The sequence below is a fragment of the Diaphorina citri genome, unplaced genomic scaffold (assembly GCF_000475195.1).
Source record: "Diaphorina citri unplaced genomic scaffold, Diaci psyllid genome assembly version 1.1 scaffold2079, whole genome shotgun sequence".
Lineage (NCBI taxonomy): Eukaryota > Metazoa > Arthropoda > Insecta > Hemiptera > Psyllidae > Diaphorina > Diaphorina citri.
Window position 1 is genome coordinate 31,791 of NW_007379504.1, and position 13,233 is coordinate 45,023.

The 13,233-nt window shown below is 35.9% G+C and overlaps 2 protein-coding genes across 2 annotated transcripts in view; one reads left to right on the forward strand and one right to left on the reverse strand.

Annotated features, from left to right (window-relative positions):
• Positions 1-1,248, reverse strand: part of LOC103518114 — a gene marked incomplete at its 5' end in the record, with an annotated part of 6,079 nt that extends 4,831 nt beyond the window's left edge. The window contains one exon of the mRNA XM_017447694.2: positions 1,144-1,248. Coding sequence (XP_017303183.1) covers positions 1,144-1,248 — 105 coding nt within the window. The remainder of the gene's footprint in view (positions 1-1,143) is intronic.
• Positions 1,249-8,714: 7,466 nt separating this feature from the next.
• LOC103518112 (leucine-rich repeat-containing protein 57-like) lies at positions 8,715-12,700 on the forward strand. Its single transcript, XM_008483168.3, has 2 exons — positions 8,715-9,088; positions 11,564-12,700. The coding sequence occupies exon 2, from the start codon at positions 11,579-11,581 to the stop codon at positions 12,293-12,295; it is 717 nt and encodes a 238-aa protein (XP_008481390.1). The 5' UTR covers positions 8,715-9,088; positions 11,564-11,578; the 3' UTR covers positions 12,296-12,700.
• The last annotated feature ends 533 nt before the right edge of the window (positions 12,701-13,233 follow it).

Here is a 13,233-nt window from a genome sequence, read left to right on the forward strand (position 1 = left end):
CTATTCTATTCTATTCAATATACAGCATGGCTCAGAAGTCCTAGCGAACCCTTTGTAACTTTTAACGGCTTGGAATTTTGAAAATGTTTTCTTCTGAAGATAGGAAAAGCCGTTCAAAAGTTACAAGAGGTTCGCTAAGACTGAACCATGCTGTATAGTATACTGGCCGGATCGGAAGCAAAATTTAATGTGATCAAATTTCATCAACGGTGAACCGTTCAAGAGTTGGACAGAAAAATCCGCGATTAGTTTGGATTCTCATTCAGCACAGCTTTCGACACCAAAATGTGAACATGAAACTCGCAAGAGACATGCAATAGCGCATGCCTTACGTGTCTTATAGGTACTTTTAACATAACCCACGGAAAAGCACACGGAACACAAAAGTAGACATAACTTATTATGCATTTAAATTACCTTTTTTTTCTTTCTGTTGCACTGGGCTCCGCCCAGAGGCGGATTTAGCACAGGGAACACACTTTGAGGCCAGCAAAACTTTCCCTGTGTTTATTATTTCAGATTTAATTTCTTCGAATTCGAAACAAAACTCAGGCACGATATAAGGTCTCAGGGGCGAAGCCCTGGAAGCGCGAAGCGTTACCGTATGCACAATCCCGCGAAGCCCCCGGGAGCGCACAGCTCGATCGTATACAAGGGAGCGCGACCGCATGCATTAGAAAAAAGGAGTGAGATCCCCCACAAAACACAAATGTGAAAAAAAAGGCCAAGTTCCTATCCAAAAATTCCGTCCTATAAAAGTGGTGAGACCAGAAAATTGAGGCCAAGTCTGCATTCCCAGTTTTTTGTGTCTGCTGAAAATGCTGAATCTCAATTCCTTTAACCTTCTCTCAATTTCAACTTGTCTATGTTTTTCCTACTCAAATAAATAATTAATTGAACATAAATCCCTAAGGAAAAACACAGCCAAGTTGAAATTGAGAGAAGGTTGAAGGAATTAAGATTCAGCATTTTCAGCAGACATGAAAAACTGGGAATGCAGACTTGGCCTCAATTTTCTGATCTCACCACTTTTACTTATAGGACGACATTTTTCGATAGGGACTTGGCCTTTTTTTCACATTTGTGTTTTTGTGGGGTTCAAACTAACAAGGAATGCCATCATTACTAAATAAAAGTACCTACCTGTATATATGACTCTATTGTTTCCACCGCATCAGTAGTTTTTTTGAAATGTCTTTCTGATGCAACACAACTTGTGATACTTCTTGAGCCTTGTTCATTCTGAAAAAAAATAAAAAAATAATATTAAAAATAAATAAATAGCACAGTAGGTAGTTAGTTCATTATGATATTGGTATACACATTGACACACCCTCCAACCAGGCTGGCTGAAGTTGAGAAGAAGCTTTCTTTGAACCACAGAACAGTTGAGCTCCTCACCTGAACACCACACTGCCATGCTAAGCAAAAACGCTATATGTCAAAAAAATCGATTTTTGGTGCCAAATGGTTCCTATGATCCTAAATTTTGATCCTATATATTTTTTTTTTTTTTATATATATATCCTAAACCCCTTAAAAACCACTAAAACGTGTTGCTGTATGTCAAAAATGAAATCTTTAAACTTGATTTCCCGAAAGTAGGGTTTTTTGACATACAGACTTTTGCTTAGCACGACAGGACAGGCCAGAGGTGTGGAAACAAAAAGAATGAGACTGTATCCACAAAATCAAAGGAGAACAGCCCCGAGAAGCCAATCAACCATTTGCTAAGTGGAAATCCCTCAACCACTTGCACTCTAGAGTATCCTGCTGCAACTACAAATACTATAATAGGAAGAGATGGGGCTATGAAGACAATCTAAATTGCAAATGTGGTTAATTACAAATACATAATCATCTTCTAGTACAGGGGTGCAGCAAACTGACTGGAGATCACAATGACCTACTATAAACAATCAAGAAAGCCCTCTCTGTTGCAAAGCACTGGAGGTACCCAATATGAAAAGAAAGAAAAGGGCTCAGAGAAAACTCTCTGTGGTAAGATCAGGCACAAGTTTTTTTTTTTTTTTTTTTTTTTTTTTTTTTTTTCGGGAAAAAAACTGCAGATTTCGCGAACACAGGCCTGTTTTTCATTCCTACGCCGCATCGACGCGGCGTCACTCGACGTTATCTCTGCGTCAGGAGTTTTTTTTTTAAAAAGATGAGTGTTCCACCGCAGTTTTTGGAGTGGGGGTAAAAATTGTGGAAACCCACAAACATGACATCTATAGCGGCAAACAATTACAAAATGGCGGTGAAGCTACTCGAGAGTCGCATCAGGGATATTAAGACGTAGCGTCGACGCTAAAGGAGGGGAAGTGGAGATGAGTGTTCCACCGCAGTTTTTGGAGTGGGGGTAAAAATTGTGGAAACCCACAAACATGACATCTATAGCGGTAAACAATTACAAAATGGCGGTGAAGCTACTCGAGAGTCGCATCAGGGATATTAAGACGTAGCGTCGACGCTAAAGGAGGGGAAGTGGAATGAAAAACACGCGTCACTTCACGTCGTACCCGCGTCGGAATGAAAAACCATAGATATATACCTATATATGTAGAATGAAAAACACACCCACTGTGGAATAGCGAGTTTTACCGTACAAAATTCATTACCGCACCAGACCTCAATCTGGCAACAGTTTTTTGCTTGGTAAACAAAAAAGATCTGTACTGTTTTCATATCTTATCATTAACAATTTTGTCATTTTTTTTAAGTGGACACTTTTTGAGCTACAAATAGGTACTGGAATTGATAGTGCTGTAGATTTAGAGTTAGAAAGTAGTGAAAATGACTTTCGTAGGTTTCATACTCCCTTCTGTGGGTGTCCACTGTCCACATTACCTAGTAGACCCTTAGGCGTGCGAGGGTTAAATAGGTTCACACATTTTCTTTATAAGGTTTAATTGAAAAATGCATTTCTCTCTTCATCTGAAGGTTTGATAGGAACCAATCTTCTAAATGATTTTTTCGTAGTGCTGTAGATTTAAAGTTAGAAAGTAGTGAAAATGACTTTCGTAGGTTTCATACTCCCTTGTGTGGGTGTCCACATTACCTAGTAGACCCTTAGGCGTGCGAGGGTTAAATAGGTTCACATATTTTCTTTATAAGGTTTAATTGAAAAATGCATTTCTCTCTTCATCTGAAGGTTTGATAGGAACCAATCTTCTAAATGATTTTTTCGTATTGATAGAAAGTCTCAGTAATATAGTTGCTCAGATGCTGGATTCGTAACTAAAGGGAGTGTAAGGCCAGCCACACACTATCAGATAGACCTTACAGGTACAGCTGAAAAGGTCCGCCTGTCAGGTATACCTGATACCTAATGAGCACACGCACACTATCAGGCGGACCTGATGTCTACTAGATAGTGAGTGGGTGGCCTAAAGGAGTGTCCAAACATAGTCAACGGCCGTCGACCGTGTGTATCAGAGGAAGATCATTTGTAAGATCAAGTTCAAACAAAAACAAATTACTTCCTCTTTTTTTACTGATTGAGGGCTCTAGTAGGTAGGAACTTACTAGTATAGCTCCGCTATACTGTAGTAATAGAAAGTAAAAATTTTACTCATGACGCCAATACAGTGTTGCCACATGTAGGTAATGGATTTTGTACGGTAATAGGTAAAAGGGCTATTATAGTACGTGTGTTCACTTCATTTTTGAACTGCGGATTTCGCGAACACTAGGCCTGTTTTTCATTCCTACGCCGCATCGACGCGGCGTCACTCGACGTTATCTCTGCGTCAGGAGTTTTTTTTTTAAAAGATGAGTGAGTCCGTCCTTCCTTTATTATTACAACAGTAATAAAAAGGTATAAGGGACGGACTATTGTATTCGCTTCTTTACTGATTGAGGGCTCTAAAAAAGAAGGTCAAATAATGCTCCTTAATTTTTTGTCTGTGTCCTCATATGTATATTATAGTAAAAAAAAAGTACATACCTATCTAGAACTTTTTCAATGCTCAGACCCTGTATCAATGAGAAAGTAGGAATTATATTCCTTCAGTTTTTATTAATTATATTTTTTTAATTATCTGGCATGTTTTTGGAGAGGGCCGTGCATATGCAATAACTAAGATTGCAGTCTGAAAGGCGAGACCGATATTTTTTTTTTTTATTAGTTTCATCGTTGAAAAAAATAAGCTCTCACAGAAGTAAGTTGACCAGGACCAATCTCACTGAGAGTAGTCAGTAGGCCCTGAGTGTTCATTGTACGAACAAGTTACCCCCTGATCTAGAGAATGGATTTGAATTTCGAAAAACGGTGAAACATGTGCCTCATTACATGGGAAAACATTTGCTGCTTTTTTTTTATTTTTTACTTTCTACATACCTATTTCTAAAATTATAGCGAAGCTATATATATTGGTAATGAGAAAATATTGCAATCAGTCCAAAGTTTGAAAATCGGGAAATGGGTGGAAATATGTTTTGGGGTCCCCTGATTCCAAAAAAGTGGTTTTTAGTCCATGGTCTCTGTACGACATACGTACTGGGCAGACTGAGAGTAAGACGTGGATCAACCACACAGCCCAAATGTCCAGCAGCAGTAGAGCTAGAGTGCTAGAGCATCAAAAAACTTGGTCGCGTTATCGTTCCTGTCAAGAGATTGGAGATGGAGAGTACAGTCACCCATCTAGATATTAACCAAAGTCAATGTTGCTTAACCCTTATTTCCTAAACTATAAGAGATCGAAAACATTCGCGTGTGAATATTATCATCCATTTGATTTTTCACGCCGAATCAAATGGTACAACTTTTAGTACTATCCAACTTGCAGTTGAGAAGTTACGGGTTCGATACTGCCCTATAGTCAGTATGATGTGACTTTTCACACCAAATCGAATGTTGCATCTTTTATTACTAAAAAAAGGAAAAAAGGAATTTTAGTTGTGTTAAACATAAATGCTTGTCACAAATGTCGTTCCCCACTTAATATACTACGCTAAATTTTATGACATGACTTGGACTCGAACCACCAACCTCCAGATTCAAAGTCCACCGTGCTAACCACTGCACCACTGAGGTTGGTAACTTTTATTACTATCCGACTTACAGTTAATACGTCTCTTTGTCAACGATTTTTTTTTTCAAAGTTCTGCAAATGTAATAGAAAGTCGTGTGATGTTCATTTTTTTTATAGCATTCTCAGGGGGGTCAACTTTAAAATCCTAATTGAGAACTCCCAAATTAATACTAACACACAAAAAGAGCAGGGTCGCGGGCTGTTTTAGGATTAAGTCCAACCATGTTTCTCTCACACTTCACCTCTAACATCTTTTTATAACAACCTCTTTTTTACACTAGGTTATTATTATTAGTGCTATTCTTCATTACTCATTACTTACTCATATTAAATATTTTCCATCCTGCTCTTTTGCTTGTATTGTCACCTTATTTTTAAGCTGTTAAGTGGGACATTTAAGTCTTAGCCAACAGCAGGACTGTATCCAGGCTTTTATCAGGGGGGGGGGGGGGGGGAGGCCAAGCGTCCCATTAGTACTATCCAACTTGCAGTTGAGAAGTTACGGGTTCGATACTGCCCTATAGTCAGTATGATGTGACTTTTCACACCAAATCGAATGTTGCATCTTTTATTACTAAAAAAAGGAAAAAAGGAATTTTAGTTGTGTTAAACATAAATGCTTGTCACAAATGTCGTTCCCCACTTAATATACTACGCTAAATTTTATGACATGACTTGGACTCGAACCACCAACCTCCAGATTCAAAGTCCACCGTGCTAACCACTGCACCACTGAGGTTGGTAACTTTTATTACTATCCGACTTACAGTTAATACTCCCCTTTGTCAACGATTTTTTTTTCAAAGTTCTGCAAATGTAATAGAAAGTCGTGTGATGTTCATTTTTTTTATAGCATTCTCAGGGGGGTCAACTTTAAAATCCTAATTGAGAACTCCCAAATTAATACTAACACACAAAAAGAGCAGGGTCGCGGGCTGTTTTAGGATTAAGTCCAACCATGTTTCTCTCACACTTCACCTCTAACATCTTTTTATAACAACCTCTTTTTTACACTAGGTTATTATTATTAGTGCTATTCTTCATTACTCATTACTTACTCATATTAAATATTTTCCATCCTGCTCTTTTGCTTGTATTGTCACCTTATTTTTAAGCTGTTAAGTGGGACATTTAAGTCTTAGCCAACAGCAGGACCGTATCCAGGCTTTTATCAGGGGGGGGGCAGCCAAGAGTCCCAACTGTAATGTACCGGGGGAGGGGGATTATTTGCCCCCCCCCCCTACATACGGCCTTGGCCAACAATTTAAATAAGGTATATTAAATAAATTAATGTTTTTCCTCTTATTTCTTCCGGCCCTTTAGGGGCTTCCAAATGCCTATAATTTGGAGTAGCCACCCTCCCCGATTTGTTAATGTATTGGCCCTGAAAAAGTACTGGTGAATCTTAAATTTATGTACCTACTTATTGTTTTACTTTTACATAATATGACTTTACATTGAAATTTCAATTATTTTTATTATTAAACTTTTTATGTGACATCGACATTACCCTAAGTTGGAATGTAAGTGTAGAAAGTCTAAAAAAATATATCTTATGCCTGAGAATGGATTTTTATTATTATTATTATTTAGTATGTATGTATCTCATACTATAATTATGTAGTATGTATCCATGTAATTCTAGAATCTTCTGGAAAAAACACAGGGTTTCTACAATTTAATTAATTAAAAACATTGTATATTTGAACAACTTCAGTAATTTTAATATTGTTGTACCTTATAATATACATTTTATATCTTGTAAAATAAAAGTATTTCCTTTTGTTTGAACATCACTTTTTTGTCATTTCATAAGTATGCTAGAAAAATTCCATCTTTTCATGTGTTGTTCATGTCTAACTGTTTTTAATGTTGCCTACCAATAGAGGTAAATAAAAACGAATCTATAATTCAGAAAATATGAAACATAACAGAAAATTATTTACTTGAGGATTTCATTTTTTGCTTGGCTTGAATTTCAAGTATGCAAAGATAAGGAATAGACCTCCTATTGTTGCTCTGGCAACCTGAAACAAAATCATAAAATGTAGGAACTGGTTAAAACACAGTTAAAGCACCTAACAGAACAAAAAGTTTTTTTTTTTTAATAGGTTTGACAGAGGGAACTGTAACTGCTATGGTCTTGTCGTCCCAAAATCAAAGAGAGAACGAAGACAGGATAGGAGAAAGCCAGCTGTTTAAATCTATTATCTTTACAAAAATTTATCTAAAAGGAGGGGGGGTACCTACATGAGGCCTGGCCCTGAATTATTGATAGCACCAAAAATAATGAAATAATGGCTAAAGAAAACATGCCAAAAATCAGAACTCTACAATGAAGCATTCAGAAGATATTTAAGGGGTTCCAACATTTTGTCAGACCCTGTTTAAAAACAAGAAGTAATTTTGTTCAGCTTACTTCTTTATCACTTCACATTCACACAGACACTTCACTCACTTATAGTCAAACCTCTAGCCCATTTTTACTTATTATTGATATTTTATTTCAATGTCCTTTTTACTTTTTTCTATGAATTGAAAACAAACTAGGGAACTTACATTTGCTCTGCCATCAACAGTAACACTATTGAAGTATCTGGCAAGGCCTTTCAGTTCAGGATGATCAGCAGCCATTCTGGAAACAAAAAAAAAAAAAAAAAAAAAAAAAAAAAAAAAAATTTTTTAAAACCCCAACCCCAAAAAAAAAACTTGTTGGTCGAATTAAATTCTTATCACCTAAGGAGTAGTGAATTTCCTAATTCACTTTTTTCCTTGCGCTTTTTTTTCATTAGTAAAGTGTTAGTTTAGTTGTTTTATCGCTTTTTATCCGTTCACATAAAAGGGGTGTGGGATATATAAGAGGTTGCATTAGTAAAGTGTTAGTTTAGTTGTTTTATCGCTTTTTATCCGTTCACATAAAAGGGGTGTGGGTTATATAAGAGGTTGGTATTATAAAGAGGGGGGTCTCCTTATTGATAAAAATTTACATTTTGAGGTTATGGAACCTTAAATTCCCAAGCTCAAGATTCAGCCATTATGTCTGAGGATAACGAAATCTACACTAAAAGAAAACGTAATCTCCCTTCAAAGTACCAAGATTTTGTCAAGCTCAAGATTCAGCCATTATGTTTGAGGATAACGAAATCTACACTAAAAGAAAACGTAATCTCCCTTCAAAGTACCAAGATTTTGTTGTTAACAGATTTGTTTCAGTCATCAAAAAGCCATCTGGTGATGAAGTTGTAGATTGTTCTTCAGATATCCAAGCCTATGATCCCTCATCAGCTACTGGCAATAATTTGTCTGATCAAGTAAATTCTGTTGATGTATCGCTGGATGGAGAATCAAAGCCCTGTCAAATTCCATCTACTACCGATGGAGATCTTCTTGAAAGTCCTGTTGAAGTGTTGCACAGTGATGTCAGTAGTGTTCCATTCTATACTCCATTGACTGTGTTACCTATTAAATAGATACCCATCTTCAGACAGTAATTTTTACTTTTTAATAATTGATTCAAGATTTTTGAGTACTTACTTCATCATCATGCCTTGAAGTGAATTTGATTCATAGATATACGTACCTATATATGTAGAATGAAAAACACACCCACTGTGGAATAGCGAGTTTTACCGTACAAAATTCATTACCGTACCAGACCTCAATCTGGCAACAGTTTTTTGCTTGGTAAACAAAAAAGATCTGTACTGTTTTCATATCTTATCATTAACAATTTTGTCAGTGTATTGTCCCAGGTTTCTTATCAACCTCGTCCTTAGAACTATAGAAGTAACCTCGTATCCTGTCTATAGTGTCTACTCTTTACATAGGCAGTTATTTCTACAGGGAAAGGTTCCTACAACCAGAGCAGTAGTGTTCCATTCTATACTCCATTGACTGTGTTACCTATTAAATAGATATCTTCAGACAGTAATTTTTACTTTTTAATAATTGATTCAAGATTTTTGAGTACTTACTTCATCATCATGCCTTGAAGTGAATTTGATGGGTACTTGCATTTCTTCAGAGAAAATACCGCACTTGCAATTTTTCTTTGGGTGAGTACCTGCCTCAATAACAGTTATTAAGTCCTTGTTTGGAATAGGGAGGGTTCGTTCAGGTCCAATTTACAGAAACCTCAACAGAAGGCATTCCTTTGTTGAGGCCCCATGTCCCTCTTGGGATTAAAAGATATGTCAAGTCTGGTTCAATTCCAACCCAACCAATTCATTTAATAAGTACTTACCTTGTGCTTTATTCATAGGTGCCAGCCTAGTTAGCTTAGTTGGTAGTGCGTCTGCCTTGTAAGTGCTAGACTGCGGGTTCGATTTTATCCTGATGGGATAATGTTTGTTCTTGGAACGGCTGGCTTTCTCCTATCCTGTCTTCCTTCTCTCTTTGATTTCGGGACGATCCAATTCACTTACCTTGTGCTTTATTCATAGGTGCCAGCCTAGTTAGCTTAGTTGGTAGTGCGTCTGCCTTGTAAGCGCTAGACTGCGGGTTTGATTTTATCCTGATGGGATTATGTTTGTTCTTGGAACGGCTGGCTTTCTCCTATCCTGTCTTCCTTCTCTCTTCGATTTCGGGACGATAAGACCATAGCAGTGACAGTTCCCTCTGTCAAACCTCTTAAAAAAAAAAAAAATATATTCATAGGTACCATCACGTTAAGATTTCTACATAATATATGTATTACCCAACATTCAAGGAATGCAGTGTAACTTCTGAATAATGGACACTCAGTTGCAGAGGTTTTATGGACTATTTGCAAGTGGCTAATAAAAGCACTAACACATGCAAGTTTAGTTTAGTTCTCAAACCATATTAAAACAATCAGTGGCATTAGCTCATTGAATAGATTAAATAATAGCCTAATAATACAGTGGTTCTTGACAGATTATTCGACGTTAAGTAACTTTGTGTGTGGTTGGTATACAGGGTGGTTCGTGATTTGCGAACCACGCTTATATCTCAGAAACGGCTGGGAATTAAGGAATGAAATAAACGGCATCATGTAGATGAAATTTTAATGATTAGAATGGCTTTTTTTAAATTTGCAATTTTTTTTGCAAAACGGCCCATTTTTTGCCAAATATAGGTCACTCTTATGGGAACCCCCAATATTTGGAATCAGCATAAAATTTTAATTGAAAAAATGTATTCACTCGAAAAAATTTGCTCTACAAAAATTTGCACAAATCGCGATTTTGTGTGCGTCAGTGACCCCATATATGATAAACAACGCAGTTGGTCCTGAGTTAGAGCGAAGAATGCGTTACTGTGTACAAACAAATGGATCTCATTTTGAACAGCATTTATAAATTTGTTTGTTGTTGTTGATTGTTGTTGAAATAGTAAAGTGAATAATACAAAAACTAAAGAAATAATTAAGAAATTGTTTTTCTTTCTCACAGTGTACAGAATTTTTGTAGAGCAAATTTTTTCGAGTGAATACATTTTTTTAATTAAAATTTTATGCTGATTCCAAAAATTAAATAAAAAATAGGGGTTCCCATAAGAGTGACCTATATTTGGCAAAAAATGGGCCATTTTGCAAAAAAAATTGCAAATTTAAAAAAAGCCATTTTAATAATCAAAATTTCATCTACATGATGCCGTTTATTTCATTCCTTAATCCCCAGCCGTTTCTGAGATATAAGCGTGGTTCGAAAATCACGAACCACCCTGTATACAATATAAAAAAGAAAAAAAAAATGATTGCATTGTATGGCTCTGGTGTAAAATATTTGTTTCTTTGGTCTAACTTGCCTCCTTTGTGTGTGGATTATGTTTCAGGTGGAAATTATAACCCATGCAGGTCCTCACAGAAGACTTTGGATGGGACCCCAGTTCTCCTTCAAAACTTACACTCCTCCTCCCAGGTAAGAAGAATAGAGGTTTGATAGAGGGAACTGTAAGAACGGAGGCTTTAACGTCCGAAATCAAAGAGAGAAGGAAGACAGGATAGGGCAAAGCCAGCCGTTCCGAGAACGAACGCGATTTATTTAGGATAAAGTTTGCCCAGGGCGGGAATAGAACCAAATAAAATGAATGCCATTTCTTTGGGTTATTATATCACAAATTTGGCTCTCTACAGCATTGTAGGATTTTCCAAATATCTCAATAATCCCAACACACAATGTTTACTTACTATGCTGAGTACTGACACTGTTTTCTATGAGCATTTATATTATATATAACTATTCTCATTTTCCTCATGAGGCTGAGTGGGCCCTGCAACAGCCAGTCATGAAATCAATCATTTGGAAGATACATTTATTATTATTATTTTATCCTGCGAGGAATTGAACACAGGTCTCCCACATGTAAAGCAAGCACAGAGTGACCACTATGCCATCGGAGCTGACTGAAACAAGAAATTAAGCAAAGAAAGAAAAAAAGTCCCTGTTCACCAAAAAGTGCCTGCTATTCAGAGTTGTCCATTAAGGGAGGTTTTACTGTATGTCTCAGATGTTATTCAAGGTAATTCTTACCAAGGTTTCATGTTGTTTACATTTTTTTGTTTTCAGATATTTGTTTTGAAAATGGGGAATTCTGCCACAAAAAGACATTTTGAAACAGCCAAAAAGACAGGAGTAATTAATTTATCTCATCAGGGATTTAAAGAGTTTCCTGATGAAATGAATGAATTGAAAGCTGTATTGAGAACATTAGATATATCTCAAAACAAAATCTCCAAGTTCCCTCTGGATTTAGCAAGTTATCAGTTGCTAAAATCACTTACATTTGACCAAAATAAAATTGAATCTTTACCCAAAGACATTGGAACGCTTGAAAAATTGGAAAATGTGTCTGGGAATTGTAATTTGATTAAAGAGCTCCCTTTATCTTTCAGTAAGTTGCATAACCTGAAGCATTTGTCACTTTCTCAAAATCAGTTGAACAAGTTTCCCACAGTGTTGTTTAATCTACAACACCTAGATGTTTTAGATTTATCATTCAATAGAATAGAATCAATTCCAGATGGAATTGGGAAAATGAAAGTTATAGAGATGAATTTGAATAAAAATCAGATTTGTCATATATCTCCTGATATTTCTGAATGTGTTCGCTTGAAAATATTACGTTTAGAAGAAAATTGTCTTGCAATCAATGCAATTCCCACATGCATCCTTACTTCATCCAATGTATGCACTCTGAATGTAGAGGGAAATCTGTTTGAGATGAAAGCATTCCAGCAATTAGATGGCTATAATAATTACATGGATAGGTATACATCGGTCAAAAAGAAAATGTTTTAAACGCAGGTACAGATTATGAAAATATCTACTCTAAATAAGCACAAATTTTAGTGAACTTCAAAGAAGTGGACTTTTGATTTAATCCAACCTTTGTCCTCAGTAAAAAAATAATGGGTACCTATTGTAAGGGTTTGTTGAAAAAATCTTGTTGGTTGATTTTTTATTTTCATTTTAATATATTTCTTAAATTCTGTGATACACTATGTGTAGTGCTCAGTCTACTGCTGTCTTCTGTATATAATATCAGTCCTAATGTTTGTTTTATCTAAGTATCTAATTAACATTAGACACCCAAAGGAAAGTGTCCATAACTTTTGTAAAAAGTTTGTCCTACAATGTGTACAGCCCCAAATGGCCTGAGATTTTTATTTATGGTCAGTATTGGAAATCATTAATTTTTCAGACTAGGTAGTACTTTGTACAAATTGTTAATTCAACTTTTTTTTACTTTCTATTACTACAGTATAGCGGAGCTATACTAGTAATGAAAGTATTGCAATCGGTCCAAATTTTCAAAATCGGGATTTTTTTTAAGTCTTGAACAGTGATTCAAAGGGAAAAAAAATAGGTAATATTCCATTATTTATATCAATTATGGCCCTCTAAAAAAGTTTGGTTATACGCCCTTTTTACTGTTATTATTTTTGAACCCATATTTTTCGAGAAAATAATACAATAATTAATAAGACAGGGTATTTTTTTGCCACAAATTAAAAACAAGGTGGTTATTTTATTATTATAAAAGGAACAAAGATTAGGGAACCTGCTCAAAATACCTAATCTAACTCATCTGGGTCGGATTCTGAGTCAGTTGCCATTGCCACTAACTCACTGTTTGTAGTATTGATTGACTTATTGACTCACCCATCCAGATATCAACCAAAGTCAATGTTGCTTCGAACTTCGAAAAAAAAAATCAATTTTTTTCATACTTTATA

Bases quoted from the DNA above. Each gene is read 5' to 3' on its own strand.
- LOC103518112 (XM_008483168.3), top strand. From the start codon at position 11,579: ATGGGGAATTCTGCCACAAAAAGACATTTTGAAACAGCCAAAAAGACA.